Genomic DNA, 21,149 nt, shown 5'->3' on the forward strand with positions numbered 1-21,149 from the left:
GTTAACGTCGTCATTTATTCTAAATTGACTCATAAAAGCCAAGGTAAGCCCATTTTCGAAGCCGAAACAAACTTATTAGGACACTTGTGAGTATTAGTTTCTCACTTTCCGTTTCGTTTCAATCAATGAAATATGTGGTTGGAGACATAGATTTTGTCAGGTTCAAATTTTTTTATTTTCATTCCTTCTCTGTATTGAGGAAAAAATGAAAAAGAACAGAATGAAACATGTTCTTTGAATTTAACATAATCACTCTTTAGCCTTATTCTTAGAACTTAGAACTTAAAAGATTTGTTGTTAGCTTATTTCCTCAAGTTTGAAAGTTCGTTCGAAATTTGAGGATATTTGAATAAAAATATTATATCTGAACAATTAACTTAGGATAAATATTATATTTGAAAAATTAGCTTAGGTAAAAAATGTCTATTTAAAATATGATTCGAGTTTAAGTTTCAATATTTAAAGCTCGAACATGATTTTTTTTGTCAAAACAATTAATTTAATATTTATCAAATTATTATTTTTATTCCGGTATTAATATATATAATTAATTTTGAAAGTCACTAGATAAATTAAAGAAAAGAATCGATTATTGGACTTTGATGATTAAGCCTAAGTGATTACCAACTTCTCAAATTATTTTTAATTATAATTAACTCTATTAAACTTAATTTGAAAAAGTCACCAATTGTACCTAGCATAGGAGTGGAAGGGCAATAAAAAAAAGCTGATGTCGAGAAGAGCCACTAGACGGGTGATGCGAATGCAGATTTGGCAGCGGGGGAGCGTGTGTCCTTCAAAGGTAAGTTGTCACAATCTATCAGACCATTTAGCTTGGTTGATGAAGGAATGAAGAGGACCTTGATCGACAAGATGAGGATGTTATTACGGATTACATTGATGGAATCCCTTCTATCAAATTTTTAGATCGATCTAATCATCTAATTGAGCAAAGCGTGGTGAAAGTCTTGATCATAAAATTACTACGTAGGAGGATCGGTTTTAGTAGTTTTATGGCAAACATTCCAAGCTCATGGAAGCTGTAACTAAATGGCAATTGAACTTGGAAAGCAACTATTGTCAAATTTCATTTCATAGAGGATTATACTAAAGTTCTTTCGAAGGGTTCATAGGTAGTGTTCGGCCAATACTTAGCTTCATAACTTTTCTTAAATGAAATTGACAATTTTTCTTAACAAATATTTGGGCTTTGATAGTAAATTAACTTAATTGGATTGGTTTATGCAACTTAATAACATATTTTGAAGATTTGAGAACTCATCCTAGACTTTGGTAGCATATCCTAAAGATTTAAGATCTTATCCTAAACTTATTGAAGATATTTTTTATATTGATTATCTTATAATTTTGATGGAAAGGATGATAGTAATTAACTTTTAGTTTAACAAGTATTGAACTCTTATATATTGAAAGGTTTGTGTATGTAAAAGGGTGGAGAATTTTAGCACTTATTCAGTTATAAGGTTTGTATATGTAAAATGGTAGAAAATTTTAGCACTTACTCTATTATTTGGAACTTGTTTTTCAAAGTGAATTTTGTAAGTAATCAAGTGAGTTACTTGATTTACAAGCTAAACTTTTAGGAGGCAAATTTAGGGAAGAGTGATTTAGATACTAGGTGCAAAAGTGAATTTACTAATCTGATAAGTGTTGCTGTTTATAACCATATATATAAAGTCTTAAGATAATGCATTATCTCTAAGTCCGTAAACGTAGAAAAATCGAACTACATAAACATATTAAGTGTTCTTTGTTTTTTTTTTGGTCAACTGTGCTTGAAGAAGCACTGTTTAGTTTACTTGCAATTACTGTTTTTATTCTTTCAGACCCTGTGACTAATGGGCAGCCAAAGAAGATGTTTGAAGTCAGATAGTGTCAATTGCTTCGCGACACATGGTTTTCACTTTCAATCTTAGTGGATTATTGATAATATTTCATGTGCTATTAACCTTGTTGTAAACGGGAGCAAGTTTGAGACATTGTCTTTGGCTTGGTCTGCTGGAATATTTGGCGACAACGAAATTCAGTTCTTTTTGGTTTAGAGAACTATAAATCTTATGAGATTATAAGCGACAGTTTGGCATCGCAAGACACATCACTGGTGCCATCACAAAAAATATTAAAAGAACACCACAAGAATCTAAACATCTGGTGTGAAATTGTCCAGAATGGGTGGATAAAATTCAACACTAATGATGCAGTTTTGAGTACTTCAGCTTTAGCCTCTACTCAGGGCTTTTCGATATTGCAAACGATCTTGGGTGTTGGGGTGTAGCAAACAACTGTGATACTGTTCTACATGCAGAGCTATGTGCCATCTTTGAAATTGGCGTGGGATCATGAAGTTCGTAAACTACTAGTTCAAAGTAATAATTTAAGTGCCATTCCAATATTATCTGTGTTAGAATTAAGTGACCAAAATTCTTATTTAAATAAAATACGATGAAAAATAAAATAAAAGTAAAATCCATATAGAATTAGACTTTTTTATTTTATTTTAGAATAAGGTTTTTTAAACCTTATTAAACTCCATCTATTTTATATTGATTAGGATAAGGTGTTTCAATCCTACTAGAATATGACTTTACAAGCCTATAAATAGACATAGTCTATTCCTCTTGTATTGATTCAATTTTTTGACATAGTGAATTTTCTTCTCCTTTGCCCGTGGTTTTTTTTCCCGAAAGGGTTTCCACGTAAAATTTGTGTATTCTTTATTTTTATTTTATTTTATTTTATTTTTTCTCAAATTGGTATCAGAGCTTCCAGGTTATTCATCTCGATCACAGTAATGGCGTCTTTGAAATATGAAATTCCGTTGTTGGATCGTAACACCAGATTTGCGTTGTGACAAATTAAGATGCAAGCAGTTCTTGCACAAATGAATCTGGAGGATGTCCTGCTAGGGATAGATAAGATGCCTTCGACATTAACAGATGAAGAGAAGAAGCGTAAGGATCAAAAGGCGTTAACACAATTACATCTGCATTTGTCCAACGAAATTTTGCAGGATGTGATGAAAGAGAAGACTGCCGCTGCATTATGGAATAGGCTAGAACAAATATGTATGTCGAAAACTCTAACAAGCAAGTTGCATATGAAGCAGCGTCTTTATGCTCATCGTTTGGAGGAAAGTGCGTCTGTACACGAACACTTAACAGTGTTTAAAGAAATTCTCTCAAACTTGGAGGCTATGGAGGTTCAGTATGTTAAGGAAGATCTAGGGTTGATTCTACTTTGTTCGTTGCCCCCGTCTTATTCAACCTTTAGAGAGACGATTTTATATAGTCGCGAGTCTCTCACAGTTGATGAGGTTTATGATTCTTTAACCTCGTATGATAAAATGAAACATCTTGTGGTTAAACCCAACTCTCAGGGAGAGGGTCTCATTGTTCGTGGGAGACAAGATCGGAATGCTGATGATGATCGTGGTAGGACACAAGAACGGAACCCTCGTGGTAAATCTAAAGGTAGATTGAAGTCTTCAAACAAAGGTAAAACTTGTAACTTCTGCAAGAAGAAAGGGCACATTAAATCTGAGTGTTATAAGCTACAAAATAAGATTAAAAGGGAGGCTGCGAATCAAAAGGGAAAACAACCAGAAAATTTCGGTGAAGCTGATGTTGTAGAAGATTACAGCGATGGTGAACTTCTAGTTGTTTCTATCAATGATTCTAAAGTAAGCGAGGAATGGATACTTGATTCAGGCTGCACCTTCCACATGAGTCCCAATCGGGATTGGTTTACAACTTACGAAACAGTATCTGAAGGTATTGTTTTGATGGGAAATAATGCTTCATGTATAATCGCAGGTGTTGGAACAATTAAAGTTAAGATGTTTGATGGAGTTGTCAGAACACTTAGTGATGTGCGGCATGTTCCAGAATTGAAAAGAAAGTTAATTTCGTTGAGTACTCTTGATTCAAAAGGGTATAGATACACAGCTGAAAATGGGGTTTTAAAGATTTCCAAAGGGTCCTTTGTTGTGATGAAAGGGCAGAGAAAGATTGCCAAGTTATATGTTTTACAGGGTTCTACTGTTACTGGTGATGCAGCTGTAGCTTCCTCTTCCTTGTCAGATGATGATATTACTAAACTTTGGCATATGCGCCTAGGGAATATGAGTGAGAATGACATGACAGAATTAAGTAAAAGAGGACTTCTTAATGGGCAAGGAATTTGCAAACTAAATTTCTGTGAGCATTGTGTTTTTGGGAAGCAAAAGAGAGTTCGATTCACTAGAGGGATCCATAACACGAAGGCAACGTTGGAGTATATTCATTCTGATCTGTGGGGGCCATCCAGAGTGCCTTCGAGAGGTGGAGCTAATTATATTCTAACCTTTATTGATGATTTTTCTAGAAAAGTTTGGGCGTTTTTCCTGAAGCAGAAAAGCGATGTGTTTTCCGCATTTAAGTCTTGGAAAATTATGATTGAAAAAAAAGGGAAAACAGATAAAATACCTCCGCACAGACAATGGCTTAGAGTTTTGTTCTGATGAGTTTAATAGATTGTGCAAGTCAGAAGGGATCATGAGACACTTGACAGTTTGTCATACTCCACAGCAAAACAGCGTTGCAGAACGAATGAACAGAACAATCATGGAGAAGGTTTGATTATGTTGTCAAATGCCAACTTACCGAAGGCATTTTGGGCAGAAGCGGCCTCTACTGCATGTTTTTTGATCAACCGATCTCCATCCATTACCATTAAGAAAAAGACTCCACAAGAGGTATGGTCTAGTAATCCTGCTAATTATTCTGATTTAAAGATTTTTGAGTGTCCTGCGTATGCTCATGTTGATAATAGAAAATTGGAACCGAGATCTATTAAATGCATTTTTCTTGGTTATAAAGCTGGTGTAAAAGGGTATAAGTTATGGTGTCCTGAAAATAGAAAAGTTGTGATTAGCAAAGATGTTGTTTTTGATGAAACTGCTATGCTACCTAACTTATCCCTTAAAGACTCTTCCAATAAAGAAAATCAAAAGCAGGTGGAGCATCAGATTAATACAGAGTCAACTCCTCAAGCCAGAACAAAAATTGAGAATAGAGTTGCTTCTTCACCACAATACTCTATCGCCAAAAACAGAACTAGAAGAGAAATTAAACCTCCAAAGAAGTATGCCGAGGTTGATCTAGTTGCTTATGCTTTAAATGTGGCTGAAGATATAGATGCGAATCAAGAGCTATCTAATTATTCTGAGGCGGTTAGCTGTGAAGACTCAGAAAAGTGGATGTTTGCTATGCAAGAAGAGATGGAATCACTCCACAAAAACAGAACATGGGACCTTGTGAAACTTCCTAAAGGTAAAAAGGCTGTTCGTTGTAAATGGGTGTTTAAAAAGAAATAAGGGACTCTAGGAGTTGAAGAATCCAGATATGAAGCAAGGCTTGTTGCAAAGGGTTACAGTTAAATTCCAAGAGTGGATTTCACAGATGTGTTCTCTCCAGTTGTTAAGCATAGTTCGATTCGAGCTTTGCTTGGTATTGTGGCCATGCATTATTTGGAGCTTGAGCAGTTAGATGTAAAAACTGCATTTCTGCATGGAGAATTTGAGGAGGATATTTACATGCAACAACCAGAGGGTTTTATAGTCTCAGAAAAAGAGGACTATGTTTGCTTGCTGAAAAAGTCCCTTTATGGTTTGAAACAGTCACCAAGACAGTGGTACAAGAGGTTTGATTCCTTTATGACTTCTCATGATTTCAAAAGAAGTAGTTTTGACAGTTGTGTTTACTTTAAGAAAAACAGTGATGGTTCTTTTGTGTATCTACTTCTTTATGTTGATGACATGTTGATAGCAGCAAAAGATAAAGGAGATATAAGAAATGTCAAAACCCAACTAAGTAAAGAATTTGAGATGAAAGATTTAGGACCAGTAAAGAAGATACTTGGAATGGAGATTCTCAGAGATAGAAAAACAAGTAAATTGTACCTAAGTCAGAAAGGGTACATTGAGAAAGTTCTTTGCAGGTTCAATATGCAGAGTGCTAAGCCTGTTAGTACTCCTTTAGCAGCCCATTTCAGCCTTTCATCAGTTTTGTCTCCACAATCAGATGATAAGATTGAGTACATGTCACATGTTCCATACTCTAGTGCAGTGGGATCTCTCATGTATGCTATGGTTTGTTCACGTCCAGATTTATCATATGCAGTCAGTGCAGTTAGCAGATACATGGAGAATCCCGGTAAAGAACACTGGAAAGCAGTTCAGTGGATTTTAAGATACTTACGAGGTACTACTGATGTTTACTTACAGTTTGGAAGAATTAAAGATGGAGTCATAGGATATGTTGATGCTGATTTCGCTGGAAACCTTGATAAAAGAAGATCTCTCACAGGTTATGTCTTTACAATCGGAGGTTGTGCAATCAGTTGGAAAGCCACTTTGCAGTCTATAGTCGCTTTGTCTACCACTGAAGCTGAGTACATGGCAATTACTGAGGCTTGTAAAGAAGCTATTTGGTTGAAAGGACTCTTTAGTGAACTCAATGAAGACCTTCAAACAGCACAGTATTTTGTGACAGTCAGAGTGCTATCTTTCTTACAAAAGATTAAATGTTTCATGAGAGAACAAAACACATTGATATTCGGTATCATTTTGTTCGTGATATTATTGGTCGTGGTGATATTGTTGTGAGCAAAATTAGTACTCATGAAAATCCTGCAGATATGATGACTAAGTCACTTCCTATAACCAAGTTTGAGCATTGCTTAGACTTGGTTGGTGTTCATTGTTGAAGTTAAACCCTTAAGGGGTTTTTATGGAAGAGGTGGAGAACTTGTTTATTGAAAGTTCGCGATGAAGAACTTGTTCATTGAGAATTTGTGTCTAGGTGGAGATTGTTAGAATTAAGTGACCCAAATTCTTATTTAAATAAAATACGATAGAAAATAAAATAAAAGTAGAATCCATATAGAACTAGACTTCTTTTATTTTATTTTAGAATAAGGTTTTTTAAACCTTATTAAACTCCATCTATTTTATATTGATTAGGATAAGGTGTTTCAATCTTACTAAAATATGGCTTTACAAGTTTATTTTAGAATAAGGTTTTTTAAACCTTATTAAACTCCATCTATTTTATATTGATTAGGATAAGGTGTTTCAATCTTACTAGAATATGGCTTTACAAGCCTATAAATAGATATAGTCTATTCCTCTTGTATTGATTCAATTTTTCGACATAGTGAATTTTCTTCTCCTCTACCCGTGATTTTTTTCCCGAAAGGGTTTCCACGTAAAATTTGTGTGTTCTTTATTTTTGTTTTATTTTATTTTATTTTTTCTCAATCTGAGACCTTAGAAAATAGCTGAGACTTAACTTTGATATGAAGAATTTAGGAGATTTGAAAAAGGCTATACGAAATCAAGTTTGCTCATATTCCTCGATGGACTATATTGCTGCTGATTGGATGGCATAATTGGCCTACGGGAAATCAAGTTTGCTCATATTCCTTAAAGGCCGTATGTCAAAAAATAAAGCATTCTTGCTGTGCACCGTATAATTTCCCGTAAAAAAATAAAAGGTGATATTTGATACACCAAAGTGTAATTTTTTTTTATTTCACAATCAATTTTACTATATCCTTATAGAAAGTTTGTTAATTTTTCATGTGAATTCTAAAAATTTAACTACAATATATTAAATATTTCCCAAAAAAATTAATCAATAACTTTTATACGGTATTTAAAAAAATATTTTTACATAAAACTCTTAAATTATTTTCTCTATTTTAAATATGAAATATTTTAATCTTATATCATAAAAAATTAAAATTAATTATAAAACAAATAAAAGTTAAAAAATTATACTCTATAATCTTCAACGGATCAATTTTTTTTAAAAATTTTTTGCTCAACCTTGTAATGGTTATAATCTTTTTTTTTTAATATTAATATTAGAGTTGTATGAGCTGAATCTTATTTGATCTAGTCTGAAAAATTTGAGGTGCAGTAAAATTGAAGATTTATGAGGTGAAGGTCCGAGGGCCAAAACTTGTGTAGTTAAAAATATCTTGTATTTTTGTTTTTTAACGTTAATAAATTTCTCCTTCTCTATCCATAATTTTTCTTGATTAAAATTTTTCACATAAAATTTGTGTGCTCTTATTTTTTCTTTTTATTACTTTGTAATAAATTTTAGTGTCATTATTGATATTTATTATAACATAATGTTGTTAGTGAGGCACAGATTTAATGTTGCAGTTGTCTTTTATTTTTAACAAAAAGAAAGCAAATTATAAATCGTAGTCACGCGCTGTATTGTTTAAATTTAATATTATATTTTTATTATTTGTCAAGTCATAATCATATTATTTAAATATATTTCGGAATGACGACTGTGGAGTGCTAATTGCTTTGCTTTGTTCGTAAGATGGCTGCACCATCCAATTCCAATCATGTAAGTCGTTAAACTCAGCAGTTTTCTTTTCTCTTTTGTTTTTGCGTTGGAAATGTGGCCAGATATTTCATTATATTTATAACCATAAATCCATAATTTATAATATATATATTTCAATAAAAACTTATTATTAAGAGTGTATTTAGACCAAACAAACTAATTAATTTTACATTTGTAATTTTCAATGTTGATTAATAAATTACAATTACACATCTACGTAATGTACTTACAAATTTTATTCTATAATAACAGAATTTTAAACAAAATCACTTGAAAAAAATACTTCAATCATTATATATCATTTCCTTAATAGTAATTTTAAAAAAAGTAAATAAAAGGTTAATTATATTATTCATACAATATTGCACTTACACAATGCCATTTAATAGGATTTAGATACTTAAATTTAATTTTTTTAATTAGATTAGGTTTGACTTTAACACTTGTAATAATTTAAAAAATATTTTTTTTGTCAAAAAAATATATTTGATCCAGTTTCATTTTAATTTATAAGTTAAAAAAACCATTATTATATCAGCAAATTAAATTACATTTTTATTTAATTTTAATTAATTTTTAATATTTTACAAAAAGAAATATTTTGTTTCCAAAGTAAAAAGAAAATTTAAAATGTTACATAAAAATATTGTTAATTTTAAAAACAATTTGAGATAATAAAACTAGGTTTGAATCAATACGATTATTTATGGCATTGTCTTTGTTTTCCAAAACAAAAAAACAATAACAATAAAAAATTAATCACAAGAATTAAGTAAGATGGAAAGAATTTCACCTACCTTAATCAGTAGTTAAGAGTTTGATTTTTATCTTAAGTATGAAATTGATCTATTCCATTAATGTACTAAGTATGAAATTGATCTATTCCATTAATGTACTTAGAGTGATTAATCACTTGGTACAATTCCTACCCCTAAACTTTATATATTAAAAGATAGTGTAATCTATAAAAATAGTCACTTTTGTTTACCTCAGGTTACATTTTAGACACTTATGTTTGAAATGTACGTTTTAGTCACTTATGTTACTATTTTGTTACAAAGTGATCACTCTACCGTTAAGTTCAGTTATCTCTCTAACGGTAATCCTATGTTGGCAGTCCAACTAGATTTTAGATGTCAACTTGGATTTCTAAATGGGATGAAAATAGATTTTTAATTAAAAATTTTAATTAATTAAAAATTTAAACCTAAACCTTAACTAAAAAAACTGTTCATCTCTTCTTTTTAATTTTTCTTCAGTCTCTTCTTTTTTTCAATGGTTTTTTTATTTGACTGGAAAAATTATTATTAAGATCAAAATAGTTGAAATCAAATTGACTGCTTCATAAAGATGGAGGTATGCCTTCTTTGCATTCCTCCATCTCTTTTATTCAATACTGAAAAATAAAAGATTGGATTTTTTATTATTTAATGAAAACCCTAAATTAAAATTCTTAATATAAATATTAAGAACTAAAAGAATTTCAGATAAAAAAAAAAGAGATACCCACAAAGGGATGTAAACAAACAAGCCGATTCAGATCAGAAAAAATCGGATTGAGAAACTAATTATTCAAGAACGTGAAGAATTGGAAAATACAATGATTAGGAACAAAAACGATTACTATCTTCTTATTTGTCAACAACCACTTCATTTTAAGTTTTAGAACATAAATTTGTCGGTGAAGAAGACATACCTGGACTCTCCATTGAATCCTCTTTTGTTTTTGTAGGTGAATACAAAATTTTGATGATAATAGTTTTTTTAGTCAATTGAAAAAGAAAACTAACAAAAGGAGGAGATGAACGATTTTTTAACTAAGATTTAGGGTTTAAAATTTTTAATTAATTAAATTTATTTAATAAAAAATCTATTCTCATCTCATTAGGAAATTCAAGTTGGCACTTAAAATCTAGTTAGACTGCACGTAGGATTACCGTTAGGGAGATAACGGAACTTAACGGAAGAGTTATCACTTAGTAACAAAATAATAACATAAGTGACTAAAATGTAATATTTCAAACATAAGTGACTAAAATGTAACCTGAAATAAATAAAAGTGACTATTTTTGTAGTTTACCCCAAAAGATAATTAAGAATAAATAAATAAGTGGATAAACAAAACGTAGTTTACGTAGACGTAGGAGGAGGAATCGTTGTGTATAAAACCAAATTCTCCGTAGCTACTTCTCTCTCTCTGAAATCTGTTTGAATATTTTCCTTTCCATTCGGCACTTTTTTTCATCTTGTGTCCGCTATAATTCCTCAAACAGCTCAAACTTTAATAGATTTCCGTGTCTTCTTCTTCCTCCCCTACTCTCCTGTTTGTTTGATTGAAGACTATATATATATATATGGAGTCTGGCGTTTTTTTTCCGGATGATAATATGAATATTCCTATGAACTTTGATTTTCTCTTCGGGAGCTGCTCACAGTCCACTCCACAGGTTTTTCTTTTCTCTTTTATTTTGTAGTATTTTCTGACCTTTTCCTTTTCTTGTTTTGAAGTTGCACCCAGGAGGAGTTTACTGCATTTTTTTTTCTTGATTGATAGCTTTAAGCGTGAGGCTAATGTGGTTTAATGCATATTTTCATGGTTTATACTTAATAATAATGATCAAATGATAGATTCATGGTGAAGACTTTGATGTAACCATTTTGCTAACTATTTTGATCCTTAATTTAAGTATAATTCATTTTTTGTTTAATTATTGTCACAGGTTAACTCATATGATCAGGAGACTCTTCAAACGTTACCTGTTCTTGGTTTAAAACTTTCAAAAACACCAGATTTCCTGGAAAAGCTACAGAAACTAACCCAACAACAATTACAAAACTCCAATGTCAGACAGCGACCAAATTCTAACGTTGGTCGTGGTTCTATCTCAGCTACACCAAAGTCAAAGGATGTTTTCCTACAACAAACAATTAATAAGATCAAAGCTGAAAACTTCCCAATTTCTTTGCTTAAGATTGGCTCATGGCAGGTATAAATTCATTCATTTCTATCTATGTAAGTGACACCAGTCCCGAGTTCAATCCTTACACTTTTCTCAAATAAATGGTGGGTGCAGAGGGTATCAAGGAATGAAGGTGACTTGGTTGGAAAGTGCTATTTTTCCAAAAAGAAGCTGGTTTGGGAATTCTTGGAAAATGGTTTGAAAAGCAAGATCGAAATTCAGTGGACTGATATCACCTCCATGAAGGTTTCCATACCAGAAAATCAACCTGCAGTTCTTGAAATTGAGTTAAATCAACCACCTACATTTCATCATGAGATTGACCCACAACCAAGGAAGCACACTCAATGGAGACTTGTTCCAGACTTCACCGGCGGACAAGCTCTTACTTACAGGTTAATATTATGCGCATGTAATGTAAAATATTATTGTTCATTTAATTCTCTTCGTTAATTTCCAACATATGTGTGTTTTGTTAGGAGACACCACCTTAGATGTCCTCCAGGATTACTTAACAAGCCCCTTGAGAAGCTTTTGAATAGTGACTGTCGATTGCTTCAATTGATTCAACAAGGTTTTCCAACAAAGTCACCATACTTTAAATACTCTTTAGACTTTGGTGGAAAAGGATATATCAATTTTGAACATCAACAACAACCGCAGCAACCATTTTCATTCATATCCAATATGAATGATACACATTCACCTCTACCAGGTATTTTATATACTTAATTTCAATCCATATATATAAACTTGCCAACTAACACATTTCCATGTATAATACTAGTTGTGCCAGTCTGCGATCAATGGATGAGCAGTACTGATCAAATCTGCAATCAAATACAAATGCCACTCTGGGGTCAAGAAGCTATGGATGATCAACTTGCTGGACTTCAAACACTAGATGATCATCAAAACATGTCGTTGGTCAATTTCGATGATGGGATTGACATGGTTTACAAAAATGAAAAGAATGTGGTTGATAATAATGTTGTAGCTATGAGCAACGATTGCTCAAGCTGCACTGGTGGTGGTAGCTTCAGTTATCCGCAAGCTAATAATTGGCTGTTACAGTTTCAAATTCTTGATGAGAATATGAATATGGTAAATGGCAATAACCTGTATTCGTCTGCAAATTCTGAGCCAACCATGCGTTACTTATCCAATAGTCAATGACTGAGATTGGACCTGCATTGTTTTGAAGATAGGAAAGTATCACTATCATGCATGCTGTAAATCATGAGATGATATAGGAAGATTGTTTTATTTTTTTTTTGGTTTCTGTATTTAGTTTGTTTCTTCAGTTGAGTTCTAAATTTTCATTATCAATATACCTACTTCTCTAGATACGTGGCACACACAGACTAACTCTCTATTTTTTTTCATTAAAAATGGTTTATTTTCAATTTTAATTATTTTAATATACTTAAATTTGATATTTAACCATTATATTATAATTTCTAACATAATTGGTCTCTATATTTTTATAGTTTTATTAACTAGTTCAAATAATTAATATTTTAACTCTTCAATTAAAATATTACATGGTTATAAATAATTTGAAAGCGAATTTTTAAATCCATAAAGTAAAGAGATTAAATTCTTGGAAATAAAAGTTGGAGGACTAAATTTTAAATGTACGAAGTGTAGAAAGTTAGAGTAATGGTTGTTTGAATCGGACCGAACCGATCGGGTATTGATCTGGAGAGAGGAATTAGATCGGTTAACCCGAGAACCCGTATGAATAGGTTGAATCAAGCTAAAAAATTAATTGAACTGATTTTTTTAATATTTTATTTATATTTTTTATGATTCATTTAATCAAATCGTATGAATAAGTGGCCTAATCAATTTGATTACCGGTTTAATTTTAAAATTCTACTTAAAATATATTTAATATTTAAAATTTTAATTTAATACAAAAAAATAATCAAGGTATAGATGGAGTATTCTATAATGATTAAGTTAAGCAGGAAATATAGGTAAGGTGGTGTGAAGGGACAAAAATGAAGTTGTAAGTAAGGTGAGTCGTCTTGCCGTCATGAAATTAAAAAATGAGTCCACAGCGTAAGGCAAAGGTCAAAGATAACTCTTAAAAATGATGATTATGATGACACGACGGCTTGTTAATTAAATATATAGACAAGAAACCGAGTGAATCACAAGTCAAAACCCTATTTCATATGGCTGCTTTGCATTAACAGAGCAAGTAATGGAACATTATTTAGTAGGTTTTTTTTTTATATATATATAACATAACGAATTATCATTAGAAACGTGTTTCCCAATCAAGGATGGTTTTTCAGGTTAATATTCCATATGATCATATATTCTTCCGTATGTTCATGTATTGGACGCACATCAAAGCAAATGCAGCGTAGGTTTTTTTTTTTTATAAAACAAATGAAGCGTAGTTAATTATTACACATATTTTGGTGAATTATAAAAACAATGTGAAAATAGGTTTTCTTTAATAAAGTTAAGGGCAATAAGAAGGATAAAGTCTATTTATATTCAAATAATAATAATAATAATCTTTATGGATTTTGGTTGGGGAAGTGCGGCTGCTGCCGTGAGTAGGGCTACAAAGGAAGTGCAATGACAGGAGGATGAATCTTCGGATGGGGGAACTATAGGGATGGAGAAGGATTTGGAAACCCTAGTGTCTTTCAAAGACAAATTCCTTTGTGGAAGTTCGAGGACTAAAGAGAGAGATGATTTTGAGGATGATGATTTTGTTAGAAAATTGAATTTGGAAAATACAGTGGAAAATAGGTTTAAGGAAAAATTAATGATTTATTTTTTTTTTCAAAAAATAAGAATTTAGTTGTGTTATCTAGAAAATAAACATTTAATTAAAATCGTATATTTATGATTCATCTCGGATGAACGCTTCTACCATGTAGTCTTATTCGTTATCCTCAATCTCAGATATAGATAAATATTAAATTTAATTTAGTATTAAATTCATTAAAACAATATTATCTTTAAAAAAGTTAATTTAAAATCAAGTTACTCATATCGTCTCACTAGGAGTTTAATTTTTTCACTACTCAACCAACAAAAAAACCACTATCACCGACCATCCACCGGATCGTAGTTGCCGTAGTCATTGTGCTCGATAGTGCCATCGTCGGTGCAACTCCCTTGGCACCCCGAACCATCGTCGATTTGCCCGAATGGGCCTGCCTGGATCAGCACCTCCTTCTGAGGCTGCCGATTTTGTCGCTAGGGCGAGGCTGACCATTTGAACGGCTGGCCTTACGCCCAACCTACCCCTCTTCCCTGATTGGTAGGTACCTGCCCAAGCCGGTTGTTCGCACGACCAGCTGCACGGGGTGTAACATCCCTCGGCCAGGTGTTCGCACGCCTACCCTGATGTTGCTGATGGGGTTAGCCGAATCCCCCAACAGGTTGTTCAAACAACTTGCTGCCATGGTCGGGGCACCATTGGCCAAGCATTCGCATGCCTAACTGGGGCGACAGCCGGTTTGATCCGGTCATATGTAGGATTGCTACTGTGTATGCTATGATAACCTTGGATGGGAAATGGAATTGGGTTATGTTCGCTAGTGATTTACCGTAGGATGTCTTGCATGTTTTAGCTAGAATATGGCCTCCTCATGTGGATGCTGGGATGGACCGATGCATATGGGGAGGGATGAAAACTGGTTGTTTTATTGTGGCTAACAACTATCAGTAATTGCATCAGCTTGCTTGGGATCCTTTGAATCCTGAATGGAAATTGATCTGGAAGCTTGGGGTGCCTCAGCGCATTCGAAAATTTTTATGGTTTGTTTTTCATGACCGTGTACTTAAAAATTCTGAACATTGTAAGCGTGGCATGACGGATGACTGCTCGTGTATTATTTGTGGTTACTTGCAAGAAACGATTGTACATGTTTTTAGGGATTGCCTAGCAACACGCTTAGTGTGGAAGTCGATTCTCCCACAGAAAATGGGGAATGGATTCTGGTTGACTTCTATTAATTCTTGGATTGTGAACAACCTTCGTAACTGTACAAATAAGCTAGTTGAAGGGGTTCTATGGGAGGTGCTGTTTGGTGGATTTGGTTGATTAGTAACGAGTTTATTTTTAGTCAAGCAACCCATAGTGCATTAGATGATGTGGCGAAAAGCTTGGAAAGAGCAAAGGTTATCTGTCAGGCATTAGTTGAAAAGTGGATTAATTTGAATGTGAGATGGTTTCGGCCATCGGAAGGGTGGCACAAACTGAATACGGATGGAGGTGTTAATCTGACCACGGGCGTTGTGGTTGGAGGTGTATTGCTACGGGATTCGGAGGGACGATGGATTGTTGGGTTTGGACGAAAAAATGGATATTGCTAAATTTTGTTGGCTGAGTTGTGGGTTGTGCATGATGATTTGGAGGTTGGTTAGGAGATGGGAGTTCGAAGGTTGGTGGTGGTGAATGATAGTTGGGAGGCTATCGAGAGGCTTCCTTTGGATGCAACTGCATCTCAGTGCGTTGGTTTTTTAACGCTAAAAAAAATTACAACTGAAACGTTAGTTAAACGCAAGGCTGTTTGGAAAGCTTTCTACTGAAACGTTAGTTAAACGCAAGGCTGTTTGGAAAGCTTTCTTCAGTGCGTTGAAAATGCATTTCACCTCACCGGAGGTTTAATTTCAGACTGGAGCCTTTTGCTCCAGGAAAAATTTAGCAACTTCAGTTGCTTTTTCTTTTCCTCTTTTACCCATTGCATTGTTCAGGCTTTTCTGATGTTTGGTTACCCTTCTTCTCTCCTTTCCCCTTCCCCTTCCCCTTTGGTTGCAAATCAGTTTGGTCAAGGACCTCTTCCGGTTCCTCCTTCATCCAGGTAAGGCCCCTTCTCCTTCTTCCGTTCTTCATTCCTTTTTCTTCTTCCGTTCTTCATCTTCTCTTCTCAGCATATTTTGTTTTGTTTCCTCTCTTTCTCTCTTTCTCATGCAAATCTACCATGAATTCTTCGATGGGTCTTGGCTTAAGGCGACGGTCGTTCTTTGATTTCTAACATTTTTATTTTAATGAATTATGCTGATTGTCATCAAATTGAGAGAAAGTGTAGTAGCCGATGAAGATTACAGATTATCTATTGGGTTTTCAGTCATTAACTTGGAATTGTGGAATTGTGGAATTGTGGATTATGCTGTTTTAATGAATTAGCCGATGAATTATGCTGTTTTTGTTGGATTCTCAGTCATTAACTTGGAATTGTGGCCTGCATTGTACATCTGACGGCATGCATTATGATGGAGCTATCTATGAAGCTGCTGTTCAGATTATGCTAAATACATTGCTTATTGAATCTCATCAAACTCTTTGATTACTCTTAAATCCTGTTCTTAGCTGTTTTTTCATTATACCTATTATTTTACAGCAACCTTGAGAAAGAAAGAAGAGGCTTGATTCTTGCCAGTTTTTTCCCTTAATTTGGATTAACACACAAGTATGCTTTTTTTGTATGACAATTTTTTTTACATGTTTGGAAACCAAATATTCATTTGTTTGTTTACTATAGCTTCATCACACTTTGATTGATTCAAATCTAAATTTTTGTGAACAAATATTGTTGTACAATATTAGTTGCATCTTCTAGTGTCTTTCTTTTTTGCAATATATAACTGCAATTGAGTATAGATTGAAAATCGAGTCTATAGCTGTGTACATTTATTTGAAGAAGCAATTTGATTGTCAACAGTTGTTCTAAGTACCTAGGGGCAGTATAAATAAGAAAGATAGGAGAGATTAATGGAGATGTTAACTATAGGATTAAAGGTGGAGACTTGTGACAAAAAGAGCCCTGCTTTGCTATAGGACAGTTCTAAGAGACCTGCTTTGCTATACGGTAGGGAATGTTGGGGTAACAAGAAGCAATATATACAAAACACTAGTCTAGCCGTGACACAAATGTTAAGATAGATGTAAGACTAAGGATGTAGTTAGATATGATGAAATTCATCTCAAAGTTGAGTAAGGTGATAGAAAACCATTTATATTGGTTTGATGAATAAAAGAATTGAACTGGTGTTGACTGAAATAAGGCTAAATGCTCCTCGATAGCAAAGTAGTACCATGAGAAAATGAACCCTGTGGAGAGTGAAATAGAACATGAAGTCATGTGCTCGGAGCCCAGGGCTCTGACCACGTGCTTGTTGAAGAAATTATGATGCTAGTAATGTAACATCTACCCATACGGCAAACTTAAAGTAAAGTATGGCCTGCATTAGGGGTTTGAAAATGGTGGAGAAGAAAATTTGAAAGATGAGAGAGGGAATACATAAGCTCTGTTCGTGCATCTTTGTTTTGTTGACGTGTTGATTCAAAGAAAATCGTGTAAATCTAGTTCGACGATGTATATAAGCTGTTCATTTATTTGATATGTTAATTGGAAGGAAGTTGTGTAAATCTAGTTGAAAGGTTCTACTTTTCCAGAAAAATACCTGCTTCATTCCTTCTTCCTATTTCTTTTTGCTTAATCTGCATCAAATCTCAACCCCATCATCTGTCCAATTCATATTATCAATCTATGCTTATATGCCTAAGATGCAATTTGCAAAAAATAAAAGCATTGGCTTGTTGAACTAAGGTGCAATATGCATATATGTGTGTGTTTGATAATGAAGTCTAAAGAGTAGTCCAATTTATCCGCAAAACATGCAAAATTTTCTTTTTCTTTTGTCGGTCAAAATGCATGATTTCCTTATAGTCTCATGTTTATTGTTGAATGCTCAAATATTGAGAAGTGTATAGTTTGATATTATCCCTTTATTTGGGTTCGAGGCCCACTGGTGCCGAAGTGTTGCTTCATTAGCTTGTGAAGTTCAGAGTTGCAGACTTTATACAACTTTTTCCCTTGTACAGGTTCATTGTTCACCAAGAAGTTTTTTTTGGGGTAGAGGATTTTCTTGATGATGATAATAGCAAGCCATACACTTATCAGAAAGGAAAAAAGTCGAAGAATCCGAACAAGCATGTCTCATTTAAACAACGGACCGAAGCCTACATGGAACCATTTACACTCGATGTCTTCATCTCGAAGCGGTTTGTTTCCACTTTTGTCACACATAGGGTGACATGTAATCAAGTTGCAGTCGTAGGCACAAACTCGAAAGACATTAAAGCAGTACTGAGATCCAGATCGGACATTCCAGCTTGCTTGGCAATCGGGCAGATATTAGCTGAGAGAGCGTGAGAAGCCGATGTGTATACAGCTTTTTATACTCCCAGGGAGAGGGACAAATTCGAAGGCAAAATCAGAGCTGTGGTTCAATCCCTCATTGATAATGGAATTGATATTAAAGTTTAGCTTGATTGAATGATTTGAATTCAGTTATTGATCTTTACACTCTTTACCCAAACCTTTTGAAAGATATTTTGTGTTATTTAATTAAGCTTGTGAATATGCTTGACTGATGTATTTCTCTCTCATTTCTATTTACATTTTGATTTTATACCTTCAAATGAGATGCTTGAAATTGCAAATTGTGTGGGTTTATGCTTGGAAATAAGCTTGAATTCTTAATGCTTGATTCTAGTAGCTTCTAAGCTTAATCAAGTTTTCTTATTTTCAACTGAGTAGATGGTATAAATTAAAATATAAAAATTTATGGTATTTTGAATTTTAATCTTAATATAAAAATATAAAACAGTTTCAAAATAATATTTATTATTTTATAAAATATTGGATATTTGGTTAAGGTATATATATTTTCAAAGAAAATAAGAAACACATCTATTGATTAAACTTTGCTTAGTTGACGTGGATTTTTAATTCGTTAACACATATTTATATTCAATATTTTTGTAAGCGCAATACACATAAAAGGTATTTTTGTAAGAGCAATACAAATAAATATAATTGTAATAATTTTTAATTCTTTATTAATTTTGTAATTGTTAAATAATTTTAAAAACATCGATTATATATTATTTTCAATCTAATGTCCTTAAAAGTCATTTTCTATTTTCACCTCACCGCTACAGCTGCGTTTGAATTCAAACACACACTCCACCGCTATTTCTAATCTCACTGCTACAGTATCCAATCTCACCGCTACAGTACTTAATCTCATCGCCACCGCTGTTTTTAACCTCACCGGAGCTAAACACACCGCCTATCCAAACTAAGCCTAAGTCTCAGATAAAAAAATGAACGATTAACTTGGTTGATAATATTTGACAATTAATGTCTTGACAATTGTAAGTGGAGGTACAACATGTAGTGGGTGGTGTCAACTCTGCAGCAGATGCCATGGCTAAGGTTGCAAGAGGACTATCTCCAAGGGTACATGTTTTTGAACAGCCTCTTGCTTATGATACATTGCTCTTACTAGGCTTACGTTTGGCTTTCTTTTAAATCACCCCTCCCCCCTCCAACCCTCCAAAAACAAAGATAAAGTCTAAAACACTGAAGTAAAATCACAAACATTATTAAATTTGGCTTAACTCTAAATAAAATGTTATGCTTTTATTTAATGTTATGTCGTTATTTACAAATTTCTCCCTTTTCGTTTAGGCAATGGTTTTTTTTTTTGCTTCTTTAAAATATTTTCCAATGTCTTCAAGCTTATCTTTTATTTATTTTTCTTTTCTTTGATATGGAAAAAGTATTTGGTCATGTTAAAAGAGAAAAAAAAATTACATTTTCTTTATTTCGAAACCCAACAAATAAAAAAAATTTCAAAAAATAGTTGAATACACAAACTAGGCTCAAAGTAAAAACGAAAAATATAAATATAAAAAATAATCTAATTAAAACATCAAATTTATTGCACTTGGGTAATACTATTTAACTAATCTTTTAGTTCGATTTAATTAATTTTCTATGGTACAAGAAATTTCTGATTCAATGGAGTTGGTTGAATTATTAGGCTTGTCGGTTCTTATTACAACTAATTCAATTAATTTTTTTAATCTAATTTTGACAAAACTACTATTAATGTCTTCATTTAATCATATGAAAAAAACATATATTTTGAAAAGAATATTATTATGAACATGCTAACACAATTGTGCCACCAAACGATTGACAATCTTAAAACTTGTTAGAGAGAGACTAAAATATCTCTTTTAGGATTATGCTTAAATTTTATTATTCCATACCTCTCTTTAAATAGAATACCTATTCTAGAAAAGAAAGAGCTTAATATACAATTGGCCTTTTAAGTATTTCATTTTTCTCGATTTTGTACTTTAAATATTTTTCATAATGGTTTGGTACATAGAGTTTTCTTCCATTACACGATCCATCCTAAAAAATTAACGACGTTAAAAAATTAATTGCTACCTCTAGTCAATCAGAAGCTATCCCGTGACACATCCATATAAACACAAATAAAATCATTTAATAAATTATTTAAAGTCGTTCATGTGTTTGTCTTTCTTCTTCTTCTTCTCCTCCTCTATCAGAACATGCTGGTGCAATTACAACCAAAGAGACTACAAAAATGTCATGGACTTGAACTAAACACAAATATGTTTGTGTCAGTATATGGGGATAAAAATAAACTTAGAAAGAATTAATCAAAAGTTTCAAGGTGTGTAATCATATCATTTTTTTTTACGATTTTATTCATCACCACCATGCATTTTGGTGTGCAAAAGAGTTACAAACAAGCCTAATAATTTTTTGCATTTTACACTGACAAAAACATTCCATTGAAGATGGTATAACAAGATAAATATCAATTTCTATAGACAATTTTTGCAACAATTTATTATAAAATAATCTTTGAATATAAAAGATGTGGGAGAACAAAA

At 32.8% G+C, this 21,149-nt stretch overlaps 1 protein-coding gene across 1 annotated transcript; it reads left to right on the top strand.

The window, feature by feature from the left end:
* The first annotated feature begins 14,421 nt into the window (after positions 1–14,421).
* Positions 14,422–18,790, top strand: LOC107893901 (uncharacterized). The gene is made up of 2 exons (XM_016819047.2): positions 14,422–16,227; positions 18,252–18,790. Exons 1-2 carry the CDS (start codon positions 16,130–16,132, stop codon positions 18,580–18,582), a joined length of 429 nt encoding a protein of 142 aa, XP_016674536.1. The 5' UTR covers positions 14,422–16,129; the 3' UTR covers positions 18,583–18,790.
* Positions 18,791–21,149: the final 2,359 nt, after the last annotated feature.

This window comes from Gossypium hirsutum, chromosome A08 (genome assembly GCF_007990345.1).
Source record: "Gossypium hirsutum isolate 1008001.06 chromosome A08, Gossypium_hirsutum_v2.1, whole genome shotgun sequence".
In the NCBI taxonomy this organism is placed as follows: Eukaryota; Viridiplantae; Streptophyta; class Magnoliopsida; order Malvales; family Malvaceae; genus Gossypium; species Gossypium hirsutum.